Raw genomic sequence first — 16,653 nt, forward strand, 5'->3', positions numbered from 1 at the left:
GGAGCTCCTGGAGGGATTTTCCTCTCTCCTCCCATGTTGACAAGAGACAGAGGGCTTGGCAGCTTTGCAGCTGGGGATGCACCAGTTAAATAAGAGATGATGCGGGCTTCTTCTCCTCTGCCTAGGACTTGCTAGAGGATCACCACCAGTCATCTTAGGGGTGGCTCCCGCAGTCAGTTGACCCAACAGATGTGCAGACAGATGGTGCTGAGAAGCCAAATACCCCCATGTGTTGTGGGAATGGCCATGGATGCCGTTCACTGGGGACAGCCCTGGTCAGGGCATTGTTCCTCCGCCGGGTGGTCTCTCTGATGCACATTCAGGCTGGTTTTCTTGCGGAACCCTTTCCCACACTCCGGACACGTGTAGGGCGTCTCGCCAGTGTGGGTTCTCCGGTGTGCAATAAGTGGGGAGCGCGCATAAAAGCCCTTTCCACACTCAGGACACTTGTAGGGCCTCTCTCCCATGTGGATCCGCTGGTGGGCAAGCAGGGCGGAGCTCTGGCTGAAGCCCTTCCCGCACTGGGAGCACCGGTAGGGCCGCTCCCCCGTGTGCACTCTTTGGTGCGTGGCCAGGTTGGAGCTCTGGCTGAAGCCCTTCCCGCACTGGGGGCATTGGTAGGGCTTCTCTCCCGTGTGGGTTCTCTGGTGGGTGACGAGCTGCAAGCTCCGGATGAAGCTCTTCCCACAGCTGAGGCACTGGTAGGGCTTCTTGCCCAAGTGGATTCTCTGATGTCTAGTAAGACCTAAGCGCCCACGGAAGCTTTTCCCACAGTCTGGACACGTCTTCTTTCCCTCTCCTGGGTGGAGTCTCTGCAGGATTGTGAGGTCGTTGAGGTCACCTCCCCCAAGTGGGATGGATTTCCCCAGTCTCTTTGCCGGAGGGTTTCTTTGCTCCCTTTTGGACCTACCTGGACTCTCAGAAGCTTTGCCCTGCTCAAGAGAGCAGAAATTTCCCTTCTCTTTGGATCTTCCCAGTAACGTCCCATGAAATTCCACTTGCTCAGGATCTCCCTGCTGAGGACTCTCCTTCTTATTCTCACTCACCGTCCCCTGACCTGCTGGGATAGAGAGAGTGAGCCAGAAGTGAGTCGCTCCCAGGATGCCTCAAACAGGGCAGGGAGGGTGCAAACCAAAATAACTGTTTGGGAGATTGAGGAATCTGGAGCAGAATCCCCCCAGCCATTCCTCCGAGGGGGGGGGATTCTACGACCTCGTGCCATCCAAACTCTGTGGAGGACAAGTGGCCATGAGAGGGAATTACCAGAAGGTGGCAGCCAGGATTACTGGAAGATCACAAGGATACGACACCTGCCAATAAACCCTAGCTTTCTACTCCCTCATCTCAGGTTCCTGACATCAGTCTCCCATGTGCCCTACCTGTACAGGTGTTTCTTCGGTTCTCCCTTTCCCGGACCGACGGCTCTTCCCCTCGTTCCATCTGCGAGATCACATCGTAATTAGACACAGTGCTGGGCAGGGGGGAGGGAGAAAACACCTCAGGGTAAATTACATGATTGTGGAATCTCTCACAAAAATCTCCCAAGATATTATACAACTGTAGAACTCCTGAACTTGCTCTCAGTGCTCAGAGCCATAGGGGTCCGCATTAGCCAGCCGCTGAGCCCCTGCTATGTCCAGTGCCTATTCCCCTGAACCCCACCTGGCTCAGCTCTCCGCACACGCAGTATTGCCAGCCTCCAGAAACCAAAGATCATGAGCGGTTATTTATATCAAACCCTGTTTTTCCATCTGTCTTTCGACTTTTAACTCTCCTCTGTTCCTCTGCCACTGGGGGTGTCAGAATTCCACGTGAAAAGGCAACCTTTAATGGACACAACCCATGCAAGCGACTCCATTTACCATCTCCTCAGCCCTATCATAGAGGAACTGTCATCCAATTCGTATTACCCAAGTCCCCCTGCTCCCTCCTCTACCTGGGTCCCAGCAGCACAATCCAACTCGCCATTCCCTGCCTCCCATTCCCCCAGGCCCATAGAGAGAGCTGTTCCAGGGCCATACAGGTCAGATCTGAACCCTCAGCCCTACAGAGCTCGCACAGAACGCTGCCCACATGCCCAGCCCAGAAGATTGTGGGTTTGCAGTGACTTTTTGAATCAGGGTGACAGCTCCTGCAGGGACCAAGATCCTAGACTCTTGATCAGTTTGTGAGAGTTTGAGTTGACAACGCTGCCTTCCCCTGGCTGCAGGAAGGGGACTGTTCTCTGCACCCCCTCAGCCTCCCTCCTGCCCCCACATTCCCTCAACTGCCCTTCTTCCCCTCTCATTTTCCCCATCCCCCTGTCATGGTGTCTCTACTGCTCCTCACAGTTCCTGTGTCTTGTCCAGCCCCTTCAACCTGTGGGCCTGGCTTCAATCCCATGGAAAACAGTGGGAGGTGGAAGTCAATTTTATGAAGGGTAGCCTCACATTAGAAGATGGCAGCCATCTTGCAGGCTCCAGCTGCACCGATAGTAAGGGGAGATGGGCATTTTGAATAAAGGAAAAGTCATGAGTTGGCACCTTTTGTCACGTTTTCATGAGACAGGACCCCCCCCAGTCACCAGAGTTGTGATCAAATCACCAGAGTTGGCAATACTGGGTATGTCTCCACTTCAATCAGATGTGTGACTGCAGATCGGAGAGACATAACTAGCCCACGCCGGCACGGCTAAAAGTAGCGGTGTAGACGTGGTGACATGGGCTACTGTGCTTGTGCAACCCACAGAGAGAGGAGGTAAGTCTATGCTTGTATCGGTTGCAATTTACTTACCGATTCTGTGCTACAGAACTCTCTCTGACTTAATGTATCTGGACAGGCCATGAACTCACATCCTCCCTGCAGACTACAGCTGGGTTTTCTATAGGAACCCTCTAAATACTAAAAAGTGGTAATGATAACAGGATTTGCTTTCTTTTTCTGCTTCTTAAGACTCCAGTACCAGTTTTCAACATAGCACAGTTTCACACACACAAACACACACACATGCAATTAGCAGTTCCAAATTTCTTTTCCCCCCATTTGTTTCTTTTTACTGAATAACACTCCAAAGACAAACCAGTACAGCACAGCAGTGACAATGAACCCTAGCCGGATTAACATCACCAATGAGAGATGCATTACTTTCCTTAAAATGAAGAGTATAGCATAGAGCCTACACCCAAAAATATTTATATTTAAACCTCGCAAAATAAGGGAGACTTTTGGGACTTTTGTCAAACAAAGATCATCTACTTTCATGCAGGCTCGGCCTAGGTATTATACTGACAACTAGATCAAACATTTGGCTGCCTGGAGAATAGGAGTAAGATCCTGACTCAGACACCAAGAAATCCCAGACCGTCCGATTTGTTTGTAGCCAAGAAAACAGAGGGGGCTGGTGCCGATGATGGAAATGGTACCGCCGGCACTGAGTACAGCTCCGTTGTTTGCGGTGCCGGGAGCAGTGTTGACCCCAAAGTTAGCATCGGTACCGAAGTAACTAACAGTGCTGAAGAGGAGGGCGGTGACTGATGGCACAGTAACATTGGCAAAGCCAGCCACAGGATACCGAAGAAGTTCCCGGTGCTGAGGAGGGAGCCCCGTACCAGCCCCATTTCCACTGAATGTGGAAAGGAAACACTGGGGTGTGGCGCTGACAGACTCATAGGTTCAGCAGCATGCCCAGTCAGCAGGGCTGTAAACGATGCAAGTCTGGCAAAGTCCTGGACCAAGTGGAAGGTCAGGACAGAAAGGCAGAGGGGGTCCACTGCTGCCTGATACAGAAACAGCCAGGGCCAGCACTGCCCTCGTCGGCACCGGGGTCAATGGACACCCTGGGGCCAGAACCGGAGTCAATGGTAAGGGATCTCTGACCTCCCTGCGCAGTGCTGGGGAGCTGTTGACAAATCCTGCTCCATCCTGCACACGGCACTCACGCTGTGCCAATCCACACTCCTTCTGGAGGAGGGAGACGAGTCCCCATGGCCTCAGTTGGTCTCATGGGACCTTTTCCATGGCATACTCAATGGGGAAGGACTCTTTGGGGAGGTGCCAGCCCCAGGACATAAAGCAGCAGCTCTTTCCGACCCCAAAGGCCACTTCCGAGCCAACAAGGCCTCGTGCTGAAGCAGGCCGCGTGGCCTGTTCAATGAGTCCATTTGGGGAACGAGCTGCAAACCAAACACTGCTCCTTGCCATGGGCCTCAGCCAGCATCGGTGTGGAGACCGCCCTTCCCCTGCCCCAAACAATGTTTCACCTCTGGGGAGAGCGTCACCCAGGAGCACTTAAACTCCAACACACACACACTATACTAGGAGTACTAATGAACTACACGCAAGTCGAAAAAAGTCACTGAATAGAGGATTACAAGGATGAAAACCACACAGACCTCTGACTCCAGCCATGGGCACTAAGAAGGAACTGTGGGGGGTCAGGCCCCTCATGTAGCTGGGGGATGGGCCGCCCCTCTACAGATACCGCTTGGTAAAATTCTCTGGCTCCAGCGCTCTGGGTGCGCACACAGTTAAGTGGAAGACACGGCTGCATCTACTCAAGGAAGAGAAATTACTTATTTTCGTTCTTGGAATTAAAGATGTTAACATATAAATGCCGCAGACCAATCTGTAAAATTACAGGAAATTCTATTGAGAGCCAACCCACAGATTCAGTCTACATTACCCCTGGTAGCTCCATCTTCTCCTCGCTGGGCTGCGCTGGACCTACCGGTGCTCAAATGGTTGCCAGTTTTCAATCCCTGATAGAACTCACTAGAGATTGGTAAGGAGCTTTGAGCTTCTAACTAAAGACACATGCCGGGGAATGTTTGCCCTTAATGAAAACTTCCACACCAGCTTCCAAACAGCTCCTGAGCTGGTTAACAACTTCCTGCACTCCCTCTAGTGTGCTGAAATAGCAACCCTTTGTTTGCAGTCCCTTGAGCCTCTCTCAAGCCACCTTGTCTGGGAATGTTCCCTGTCAACACAGAGCAAGCAGAAACAGCAGCTGAAACTACAGCAATAAGCCTTCTGCCTGAACCCTGGAAAAGACAGGAACGTTATGGATGTGCAGCCCACACTGTTGCACTTTTTAGCCTGCTGGAAGTGGTAAAGCTAGAGTGGGTGTAACCCAACACCTTCTGAGTGTGGTGTCCTGTCCCATCCAATGGCACTGAGACCCCATAGAGAGCAATTAATGAGTCTGCTCTACAGTCTTAGCCAACAGCCAGCTGGCTTTTAGCTCATGCGGTAGAGGCTCATGCACTAAGCTCCAGAGGTCCCCAGTTCGATCCTGCCCACTGATAACCAGGGTCTCTCAGCGTTAGGTGTGCTCTTACTGCAATCAAATCTCCGCCATCTGCAGATGGTGAATGTGGGAAACCTCTAAGACTGTCTGCCCTCCTGCCCACTGATAACCAGGGTCTCTCTGCGTTAGGTGTGCTCTTACTGCAATCAAATCTCCGCCATTTGCAGATGGTGAATGTGGGAAACCTCTAAGACTGTCTGCCCTCAGTGGAATCTGTCCGTACAGCTTTAAAAACAGCTACTGAACACGTCCACTAGCTCCCACACCCGCCTCTGGGCCCTTCTAACTAAAGCCCTGTCTACACCATAGCACTTTTACGTCAGCAAAACTTTCGTCGTTGGGAGTGTGAAAAAAGCCACCCCCCGAGCCACATAAGTTTTGCCGCCATAAGCACTTGTGTGCACAGCACTATGTCGGCGAGAGAGGCTCTCCTGCCGTCATAGCTACCACCGCTCGCTATGTCGACGGGAGCGCGCTCTCCCTTCAGCACAATGTGGCTACACAAGCGATCTTACAGCAGCACAGCTGTATCGGTGCAGCCGTGCCGCTCGAAGTGTAGACTAAATTGACGTTTTTGGCTCTGCTATCTTAGGCTTTGTCTACACTGGCCCTTTCGTCGTTAAAACTTCTGTTGCTCAGGGGTGTGAAAAAACACACCCCGAATGACAAACGTTTTAACGATGAAAAGCGCCTGTGTGGACAGTGCGTCATTGGTGGGAGCCGCGCTCCTGTCAACGAAGCTACTGCCCTCGTTCGGGGTGGTTTTATTTTGTGGCTGGGAGAGCTCTCCCAGCAGTGTAGACATAGCCTTACCGGGGGTGTCTTTGAAGAGCTAGGGGCTGCTTCTGCTCAGTAAGTTTTCCTGATCCTTTAGGGCTTGTCATCGTTACAAATGTTACTGTAACCTACATGCTTACACTGCAGAGAGGCAGGGACACGGAATTTAGCTGAATTCTTTGTCTCTGTACACTCTCATTATTCCCCTGCATGACGTCCCTGTAGTGAGTCCTCTAATGAGGGGTCAAAAATGTCTGCTGCCTACACGGCCACCACCTTGGAGTCACTGGCCCCTGAGACATCCAGCATCCCCCACTCAGTGGCTGCTCAGCACTGAACTCACCAGCTCAGCCCTGGCCAGGCTGCGAAACACCCACTGGCCCACAAAGACCAGGGAACATTCCAGTATTGCCAACGCTTCTGATTTAATCACGTGTCTCACAATAGATGGTTTCCGAGTAGCAGCCGTGATAGTCTGTATCCACAAAAAGAACAGGAGGACTTGTGGCACCTTAGAGACTAACCAATTTTATTTGAGCATAAGCTTTCATGAGCTACAGCTCACTTCATCGGATGCATTCAGTGGAAAATACAGTGGGGAGATTTTATACACACAGAGACCATGAAACAATGGGTGTTACCATACACACTGTAAGGAGAGTGATCAGGTAAGGTGAGCTATTACCAGCAGAAGAAAAAAAAAACCTGTTGTGATGATCCAGGTGGGCCATTTCCAGCAGTTGACAAGAACGTCTGAGGAACAGTAGGGGGGGAAATAAAACATGGGGAAATAGTTTTACTTTGTGTAATGACACATCCACTCCCAGTCTTTATTCAAGCCTAATTTAATGGTGTTCAGTTTGCAAATTAATTCCAATTCAGCAGTCTCTCATTGGGAGTCTGTTTTTGAAGTTTTTTTGTTGAAGAATTGCCACTTTTAGGTCTGTAATTGAGTGACCAGAGAGATTGAAGTGTTCTCCGACTGGTTTTTGAATGTTATAATTCTTGATGTCTGATTTGTGTCCATTTATTCTTTTGCATAGAGACTGTCCAGTTTGGCCAATGTACATGGCAGAGGGGCATTGCTGGCACATATCACATTGGTAGATGTGCAGGTGAACGAGCCTCTGATAGTGCGGCTGATGTGATTAGGCCCTGTGATGGTGTCCCCTGAATAGAGATATGTGGACACAGTTGGCAACGGGCTTTGTTGCAAGGATAGGTTTCTGGGTTAGTGTTTTTGTTGTGTGGTTGCTGGTGAGTATTTGCTTCAGGTTGGGGGGCTGTCTGTAAGCAAGGACTGGCCTGTCTCCCAAGATCTGTGAGAGTGATGGGTCGTCCTTCAGGATAGGTTGTAGATCCTTGATGATGTGTTGGAGAGGTTTTATTTGGGGGCTGAAGGTGATGGCTAGTGGTGTTCTGTTATTTTCTTTGTTGGGCCTGTCCGGTAGTAGGTAACTTCTGGGTACTCTTCTGGCTCTATCAATCTGTTTCTTCACTTCAGCAGGTGGGTACTGTAGTTGTAAGAATGCTTGATATAGATCTTGTAGATGTTTGTCTCTGTCTGAGGGGTTGGAGCAAATGCGGTTGTATCGTAGAGCTTGGCTGTAGACAATGGATCATGTGGTGTGGTCTGGATGAAAGCTGGAGGCATGTAGGTAAGTATAGGGGTCAGTAGGTTTCTGGTATAGGGTGGTGTTTATGTGACCATTGCTTATTAGCACTGTAGTGTCCAGGAAGTGGATCTCTTGTGTGGACTGGACCAGGCTGAGGTTGATAGTGGGATGGAAATTGTTGAAATCACGGTGGAATTCCTCAAGGGCTTCTTTTCCATGGGTCCAGATGATAAAGATGTCATCAATGTAGCGCAAGTAGAGTAGGGGCGTTAGGGGACGAGAGCTGAGGAAGTGTTGTTCTAAGTCAGCCATAAAAATGTTGGCACACTGTTGGGCCATGCGGGTACCCATAGCAGTGCCGCTGATTTGAAGGTATACATTGTCCCCAAATGTGAAATAGTTATGGATGAGGACAAAGTCACAAAGTTCAGCCACCAAGTTTGCCATGAAATTATCGGAGATACTGTTCCTGATCGCTTGTAGTCCATCTTTGTGTGGAATGTTGGTGTAAAGAGCTTCTACATCCATAGTGGCCAGGATGGTGTTTTCAGGAAGATCACCGATGGATTGTAGTTTCCTCAGGAAGTCAGTAGTGTCTCGAAGATAGCTGGGAGTGCTGGTAGCGTAGGGCCTGAGGAGAGAGTCCACACAGCCGGCAGTCCTGCTGTCAGGGTGCCAATGGCTGAGACGATGGGGTGTCCAGGATTTCCAGGTTTATAGATCTTGGGTAGCAGATAGAATACCCCTGTTCGGAGTTCCAGGGGTGTGTCTGTGCGGATTTGTTCTTGTGCTTTTTCAGGGAGTTTCTTGAGCAAATGCTGTAGTTTCTTTTGGTAACCCTCAGTGGGATCAGAGGGTAATGACTTGTAGAAAGTGGTGTTGGCGAGCTGCCGAGCAGCCTCTTGTTCATATTCCAACCTATTCATGATGACAACAGCACCTCCTTTGTCAGCCTTTTTGATTATGATGTCAGAGTTGTTTCTGAGTCTCTGGATGGCATTGTGTTCTGCACGGCTAAGGTTATGGGGCAAGTGATGCTGCTTTTCCACAATTTCAGCCCTTGCACATTGGCGGAAGCACTCTATGTAGGAGTCCAGTCTGTTGTTTCGACCTTCAGGAGGAGTCCACCCAGAATCCTTCTTTTTGTAGTGTTGGTAGGAAGGTCTCTGTGGGTTAGTCTGCTGTTCAGGTGTGTTGGAAATATTCCTTGAGTCGGAGATGTCGGAAATAGGATTCTAGGTCACCACAGAACTGTATCATGTTCGTGGGGGTAGAGGAGCAGAAGGAGAGGCCCCGAGCAGAAGGAGAGGCCCCCTTCCTCCTCACCGCCCCCACCCCCCCGTTCCTCACATGTTCTTGTCAACTGCTGGAAATGGCCCAGCTTGATTATCACTACAAAAAGTCGTCATCCCCCCCCCGCTCTCCCGCTGGTAATAGCTCACCTTACCTGATCACTCTCCTTACAGTGTGTATGGTAACACCCATTGTTTCATGGTCTCTGTGTGTATAAAACCTCCCCACTGTATTTTCTACTGAAGGCATCCGATGAAGTGAGCTGTAGCTCACGAAAGCTTATGCTCAAATAAATTGGTTAGTCTCTCAGGTGCCACAAGTCCTCCTGTTCTTTTTACAATAGCTGGTGCTTTTTACAGTCCCAAGTGCTCTGCCGGAATCAGATTATTACCTCAAAGAAAAGGAGTACTTGTGGCACCTTAGAGACTAACCAATTTATTTGAGCATGAGCTTTCGTGAGCTACAGCTCACTTCATCGGATGCATACTGTGGAAACTGCAGTAGACATTATATACACACAGAGACCATGAAACAATACCCCCTCCCACCCCACTGTCCTGCGGGCTATGCATACTGTGGAAACTGCAGTAGACATTATATACACACAGACACCATGAAACAATACCCCCTCCCACCCCACTGTCCTGCGGGCTATCCAGCAGGACAGTGGGGTGGGAGGGGGTATTGTTTCATGGTCTCTGTGTGTATATAATGTCTACTGCAGTTTCCACAGTATGCATCCGATGAAGTGAGCTGTAGCTCACGAAAGCTCATGCTCAAATAAATTGGTTAGTCTCTAAGGTGCCACAAGTCCTCCTTTTCTTTTTGCAAAGACAGACTAACACGACTGCTACTCTGAAACCTGTCATTATTACCTCAGAATCACAGCTTTCTCCCCCTGAAGCCTCTCGCTCTCCTGGTTGCAGAAAAAGCATAAAATTATGACCTCGGAACGCACCAAGGCCGGAAGGCGAAGAACAGGACCCGGCATTATTTTTAAAGCTCATGATTTTTAAGCCACTCTCGTGATTTTTTTTGGGGGGGGGTGGGGGTCCTCGTAATTTTTGAACGCTTGGTGGTGTCAACACTGCGGTCAGTGCCGGCGGGAGGGACACTTTGGAAGAGTTTAAGGGTTTGGTTCAGAAAGCCCGTGTTTCCTGTGGGACGGGGCTGGCTGGAGCCTGGGGCCCCGCTGCCGGGGCGGCCCCTCCCCACGTTTCACCCCCGTCCCGTCCCCCGCGGGGTTGGCTTCCAGCTGCAGCGGGTTCCCGCCCCCAGCCAGGCCCCTTCGCCCCTGGCGACCCCCGCCCCAGCCGCCACCGGACACGTCCCCTACCTCGGCCCGCTGCCCCCGGCCGTCGGGGCCCGTGGATCCCGCTCCCGGGCGGGGGTTGTGGCGAGGGAGACAGGAAGGGGCGGCCTGGTCCCGGCGGGGCTCCCGGGGCAGCCCCTGGGGCGCGGCAGGCAGAGGCCGAAGGAGGCAGAGGCCCAGGGCCCCGGCAGCGTCTGTCGCGGGGAGAGGGGCCGAGAGAGGCAACGCCAGGGCCTGCCTCCGCCTCCCGCCGTGCTGGGCCCCGGGGCCCTGTCCCACCCTGGCGGCTCTTTCCCAGCCCGGTTCAGAGCCTCCCCTCGGCGGAGGGCGTCAGCTGACTTGGGCTGGGGCTGCAGGGCCGTGAGGCCAGGGAGAGTCCCCCAGCGACCCGGGGTCAGGGTGCGAAGTGGCCTCAGACCCTGCTGAAAGCGCCTCGCTTGCCCTTTTCGCCAGAGAGGCGGCCAGGTTTGGCCCTGGGGCGCCCCGTCATGGAGCCAGCTCGGATAGGAGACCCGGGGGGAGCGGGTGGTGGATTTGTCCTGGAGGAGCTGTAAATACACCGGGGAGGTGGAAGGGGCGATGGGACGCAGCAGGCGCTGGGAAGAGTTGGCCTGACTTTTGAGGACAAGGCGAGATGGGAGGGGGCAGGCATTCCCCAATGGGACCCAGACATTCAGTCTCCGGGACACGAGGGAGCTTTGGGGAATTGTTTCGGCCCCAGGAAGATGGATGACACCTAAAGATCCCCAGAAGAGTCTCTCTGAATCGTCCAGGCCTGCCAAATCTAAAACGTGGGCCCTGTGGAGCCTGGCAGGGGGAGCAGCAAAGGGATGGGCGAGCAAGGAGCTCCCGGGGACTGGTTCTGTCAGCACAGAGAGCGTTTGCTATGGTCCCAGTTTCCAGAGTCAACATTACTTCTGGTGCTGACGGTAATTTGCACCAATGTCTAGGGGAGAGCAGCGGGGCTGAGGGAGGGGTGGGGGGTGGTCTAGAACTAGGAGCATACTGGAAGCTGGGTCTGAAGCGGGGCTACGGAACTCACCATCACCAAAGGGCGTAACGCGCACACAGCACAAATGTGACAGTCTGGGGTGGTTGTGATGGTCACTGCAGCAGGGGAACTGAGCAGCAGATTCTTGGGTTAGGTGCCAGTGACCTTCGAAAAGGAGGCTGTGTATCCAACCGAGGGCCCTGTCACAGGAGAATGAGGAGATGCTGAGCTCACAGGATGAGGGCTTGTTTTCCCATATTCATTAAAAGCTGTGAGGTCCATGAAGTGCCCAGTCTGGCGTTAGGCCAGGGTTTTTCCTGCTCTATAGGATTTCTGGTGCATTAAGGCCTATCATCCCCAGAACCCACCCGAGAGGGATAGTCACCTCCACACCCAATCACAGAGAGGTTCAGGATCTCCATGGGGTTCTCTGATCTCCCCATCCCCGGAGCTGCTAATAGGGAAATTTACTTTGTCCATGTTCATGCATACACAGATAGAATCCCCTCATTTCTGGCTTCATGCTCTGAGCTATTCAGGTATCTCTGCAGGTTTAGCAATGAGCAAGTGATTGAATGTTTGCACTGTGACTGGGATCCAGGCCCCAGTGTGTGTGGAGGGCCCTGAATCTTTCTCGGGACCACATCTCCCAACAGCTGTCAGACTTTCTCAGAGTTTCCATGAACTCTTTCCCATCGTTTCTGATAAAACAACCCCCAGTAAAGACAGCAGCTGGCTGTATGCTCATAGAACATCTGTATTACAATATCTGATCTCATCTCTTTTAATTAACATGCGTGGGATTTCTGATTCCTAAAGCCGATGTGACCTCCCAAATGGAACAAGGGGAAGAACTCTGTGTCCCAGATCTTGAGGATCCAGAGGACAGTAAGATCCTGAGAAGTGCCAGTACAGGTGAGGAGGAAGTTAGACCAAGCCATCTCTAGAATTCTCACAAACTTCATCTATCCCTATATTATAACCAGCAGTTGTCTCATGCCCATGACAGATTTCCCACAAGGCTTTGCAAGAAGTATGTAGTTCCTTCCCTTACACAATTATCGGAAATGTCATACTGGTTCAGACCCAAGGTCCATTTTGTCCAGTGTCCTGCCTCTGACAGTGGCTAGTGCTGGATGCTTCAGAGGAAGGTGTAAGACCCTACAGTCACAGATGTGGGGTGACCTAACCCCCACATAGGTCTCATCCTGGTCTCTAATACTTAGAGATTGTTTTAAGCCCTGAAACAAAAGGCTTCTCCCTTCGCAAATGTTTGTTAACTTTCATTACAACTCTGGATAGTCCTGTTATCTGTATAAATGTCCACTCTCTTTCTGAATCTTGCTAAGTACTTTGCCTTGATGACTTCCTGTGGCAGAGAGTTCCACCTCTAATTTCTAAGGTAACAAACCCAATCGTTTCAATCTCTCTTTATAAGAGTTTTTCCAGCCTCTTCATATTTCTCATTGCCTATCTATATTCTGCCCTTCAGCAGGGGCAGTGCAGCTGAGAAAGGCAGGAGGAGAGCAGCATCTGCCTCAGGCCTCTCCTGCACTGCTCAGCACAGAGACCACGGAGGTGTTAGGTGGTGAACAGTTTTTGTTTTAAAGAGCCCAGCCTGCTCCTTGGGACTTTGATCAGGACTGCGCCAACCCAGGGCTGGGTTTACAAACCCAAGCAATTTGAGATAGTTGGCAAGTATAAGGACAGGCATGTCTCCGGCTTTGACCAACCTGATGACTGTGAGCAGCATGGGTAATTTTGTCTAATCTCTCTCCATGTTTATAACACACACATCACACAATACCAGGGCGATCAGATCTTTTAGTTCTGCAGCCACCTGACAAACTGCTGTGATTTTGCTCCATGGACCACTTCACCTGCTCTTTGCTCACTCATCCTTCTCTGCCAGGGCTCTTTATAACCATCCTTGCCTCTAAGCAACTTTCTAACAGCTGCTACTTTCAGTGAAAGAGAGGCCATCTCAAAAATATTTCCTTCCATTGCTCCTGAATAAAACATACAGCAGCTCAGGAGAAAAACAAGGATTGGAAACGCCCCTGCTCTGAAGTGCAGTACCAGCAATATTCATGCCTGAACAGGTGACAGGTTCAAAGTCTGATATAGCACATGTGGAGTGTCAACTGCTGCTGGATCCCACTGAGAACCTTGCTGTTTGCGGACCCTTATAGGAACGTAGGGCCTGCCAGACTGGCTCAGACCTGTACCCCATCTATCCCAGCATCTTGGTTCTGACGGTGGCTGGTGCAGATGCTCCAGCAGAAGGTGCAAGAATCTCCGTAGTGGACAATGATGTGATAATCTGCCTGCATGGGAACTTTCTTCTGAAACCCAGTGAGTGGTTGGCATTTGCCGTAAAGACTGAGGGTTTGTACCCCATTTGATAAACCTCCAATAACCTTTAATAAATCTCTTGACTCATGTAACTGGATGGTCTTGATATTAGGATTAATGGCTCCTCTCCCGAATTTGCTTTCTACTCCAAACCCCAGTGAAATTCTTTTGCTGAAGGACCCTAGCTACAACCTTAGCTCCGTTTAGACATTGTCACGAATAGCTACAGAGTGCATTGAGATCCCTGCATGGGAGATGCTAGAGAAGAGCAAAGTGTTGTGCTCCTGTGAAAAGTCCCTTGGATTTTAATAGCCATTCAGGGCCTCACATGGCAACAAGGGAGGAGGGGCACACGTAACTCGGGCCATAAAATCATAACACTCACTGAGGTTCATCTGAGGACAAAGTCTCAGAAGAACCTACTATGAGAAGCCGTTCTGGAACCAAAGCTCTGTGGGTCATATTTTTACCATTGCATGATAAAACTGGTGAAGTCCAGGGACTTCTCCAAAGTCACAACATCCACTCCCAGAGATGGGGGAGAGAGGAACGTTTATGACAGCCCTGAACCAAAAATTACTCATCTGAGAAAAAATAGGTTTGAAGGGAGCAAAGACAGGGATGTTGGGAAGTTGGCATCCTTTGGGTGCCTTAGCTGTGAGTTCCCAACCTTCCTAATGTTTGTTTCTTTTAACTGCAATCTGAAGTCTGAATTTTCTGCCTCTCTAGTGAGTGCTATTTTGATAAGGCTGAGAATTCATACCACTGTGTTATTACATTGCAGTTAACTCCAGCTTAGTTTTTGTCTGTGAATTCTTACTAGTGTTTAATCCTTTCCTTTTATCTAATGGCACATCAGTCTCTCTCTCTCCAGTTGCTTGCACGATTCCTTCACCTTTGATTTTATTGCCTGCTGTGGCAAGATCCACTCACTGCAGTGTTCTTGGTTAGTTCCAAAATGAGATGTGCTGAGCTGGGTTCTGTAAACTAAGCTGTTTCTTGCTCTCCATAAAGAGTAATGTCAGCCAAATGTAGTCTTTATTTTGCAAAAGCACAAGTAAAAATGGGCCTTCCGCGGTGCAGGACGAGCTCTTGGAAAGACACCGATGTTTTATTTCACCAGCCCTGGTAGCCATGGACAGCAGATGTTTTGGCGCATGCGGCTGTTAGTAGCTGCCCTTCTCGATGCAAATAATGGGCCTTCTCCTGCCATTATTGCTGGTTCTACAAGTCCCAATCCTGATTTAGGCCACAGTCCAGCAAAGCACTTAAGTGTGTGGGTGACTAAGTAGAACTTGCATGCATAAAGTTAAGTACGGGCTTTGGTATGTTGCTAGAGCAAGGCTTTCCTCTGCCAGAAGGAATTAGGGCCATGGAGCATGAAGAGTTGGCACTTCTCCTGAAAGCCTGTCTCCAGTGAGTCCAGCAAGACAGGTGTGAGCTGGGAATCGGCTAAAGATTTACAGCAAGGTTGGATCTATCACTGGTTGTTTAGATACATCTATAATGCCCCTTCACCACTTCTGCATAGCCTCAGAGGCCACTGTATATTTCAGGGCCAGATTTGAAATCCCATATGACCCATCCTACTTTAAAAGTGACCTGCAAAAAACCCACTCTACCACCAGCAATACATCTCCCCCTCCCACCCTCAGGCTTGTCCCCTCTTTTGGTCTGTTTTGATGTATAGAGAGGGGTTTATTGGTTTTCTACATTCCCAAGGTCTGGCCCTTCCCTAGTTTTGCTGGGAAACCTGCTGGATGTTTCAGACCCTGGCTCTCATGAGCTCCTTAATTGATGGGGTGTTTAATCTTTAACAAAGATTCCTTTATCCGAAATGTTTATTCATCACTAGAGTTAAATTGTGTGTTAAAAACAAAAAAGGAAGTGTTTAAACAGTTTGACTAAAAAGCCTTTCCCCTCTTAACTGCTCTCCTCTTGGCTTGTGTGTTATCACTGTCGGAAGCATTCTTTAGTCACTGTCTTTCACTTTTTTGCAAAGGGAAGCTACAAGGTGGTCTCATGAGCAATGGTTTGCACACTTCTGCAGACTTGGTTGCTTTGCAGTCAGAAATGAAATTGTTCTCGTAACAGCTCTGTAATGCAGCCACAGGCCTCCCCCACTAGACTTGCACAAGCTATACACTGACACAAAGGAAGGCACTGTTAGTGTCAGCTGTCCAGTCCAGTATATGGAACAAGCGTCAACCACATTGTGAGGTTTAATTATAGCCTGTGTTTAATATTAACTAGTGCCGGGGCACTGCAACCTGCTTCTCCAAACTTTATTACAGCTCAGACCTAATTGGCTCCTTCCAGCAGGACTAAACCCACTGAGGCATTTTGAAACCCTCCCAGTACCAGAATCTCTGAAAGAGCAGAATCAGAAGCTCATTTTGGCGTATCCCTCTGACATGTTCCCTAGGACAGTATATTCGCTTAGTTACTAGGCAGTAGAAAGCAACTGGTTTTTCCTCTCTCTTTCTCACCTTATTTAAAGGAAAGTAAATCTCCCCAGCGATGATGCAGTAAATGGACCTAGACGAGTCTGGGAACTTTAACAAAAGCCGCCACGTAAGCAAAATATAACCCTCTCCCTTTAAGAGCTTTCAGATCCCTACACCACAGGGAAAAGTGGCAGAAACTCCATGAAGTCCACTAGGGCTGTGGTTCGTAACCAGGGGTACGTGGTGTTGAAATGGATCTTTTAACAACCCACAGCTGAGCAGGTGTTTACCGATACCAGTGTGAATTCGGAAACCAATATGCTTAATGCACAGTCATTTATTTGAGAGAGAATCACACAAGCAGTTAAGGTTACATGGTATACATTCTTTTCCATAAGCCTCAGTTCCCCAAGCATAAACCCTCAGTAACTATATTGGCCTTACACAGTATCCTGATTGGCCAACAAAGCAGGTATAACTACCAGCTCTAGATGGAGACTTCTTTTCTTCTCTTCTTTCCCCTCTCAGGCACTTGGTCTGTCCCTCGAAGCAGGGCCTTGGTTACCCTGATGACTTTT

The 16,653-nt window shown here is 50.0% G+C and overlaps 1 protein-coding gene across 1 annotated transcript in view; it reads right to left on the bottom strand.

Moving 5' to 3' along the window:
• Positions 1 to 211: 211 nt before the first annotated feature.
• Positions 212 to 16,653, bottom strand: part of LOC140895273 (uncharacterized) — a 29,333-nt gene continuing 12,891 nt past the window's right edge. The window contains exons 2-4 of the mRNA XM_078854716.1: positions 10,307 to 10,897; positions 1,380 to 1,525; positions 212 to 1,060 (exon numbers count right to left, since the gene is read on the bottom strand). Of these exons, the coding sequence (XP_078710842.1) occupies positions 258 to 1,060; positions 1,380 to 1,525; positions 10,307 to 10,897 (1,540 nt within the window). The 3' untranslated portion in view covers positions 212 to 257. The remainder of the gene's footprint in view (positions 1,061 to 1,379; positions 1,526 to 10,306; positions 10,898 to 16,653) is intronic.

The sequence above is a fragment of the Lepidochelys kempii genome, chromosome 11, assembly GCF_965140285.1.
Source record: "Lepidochelys kempii isolate rLepKem1 chromosome 11, rLepKem1.hap1, whole genome shotgun sequence".
Classification (NCBI taxonomy): domain Eukaryota; kingdom Metazoa; phylum Chordata; order Testudines; family Cheloniidae; genus Lepidochelys; species Lepidochelys kempii.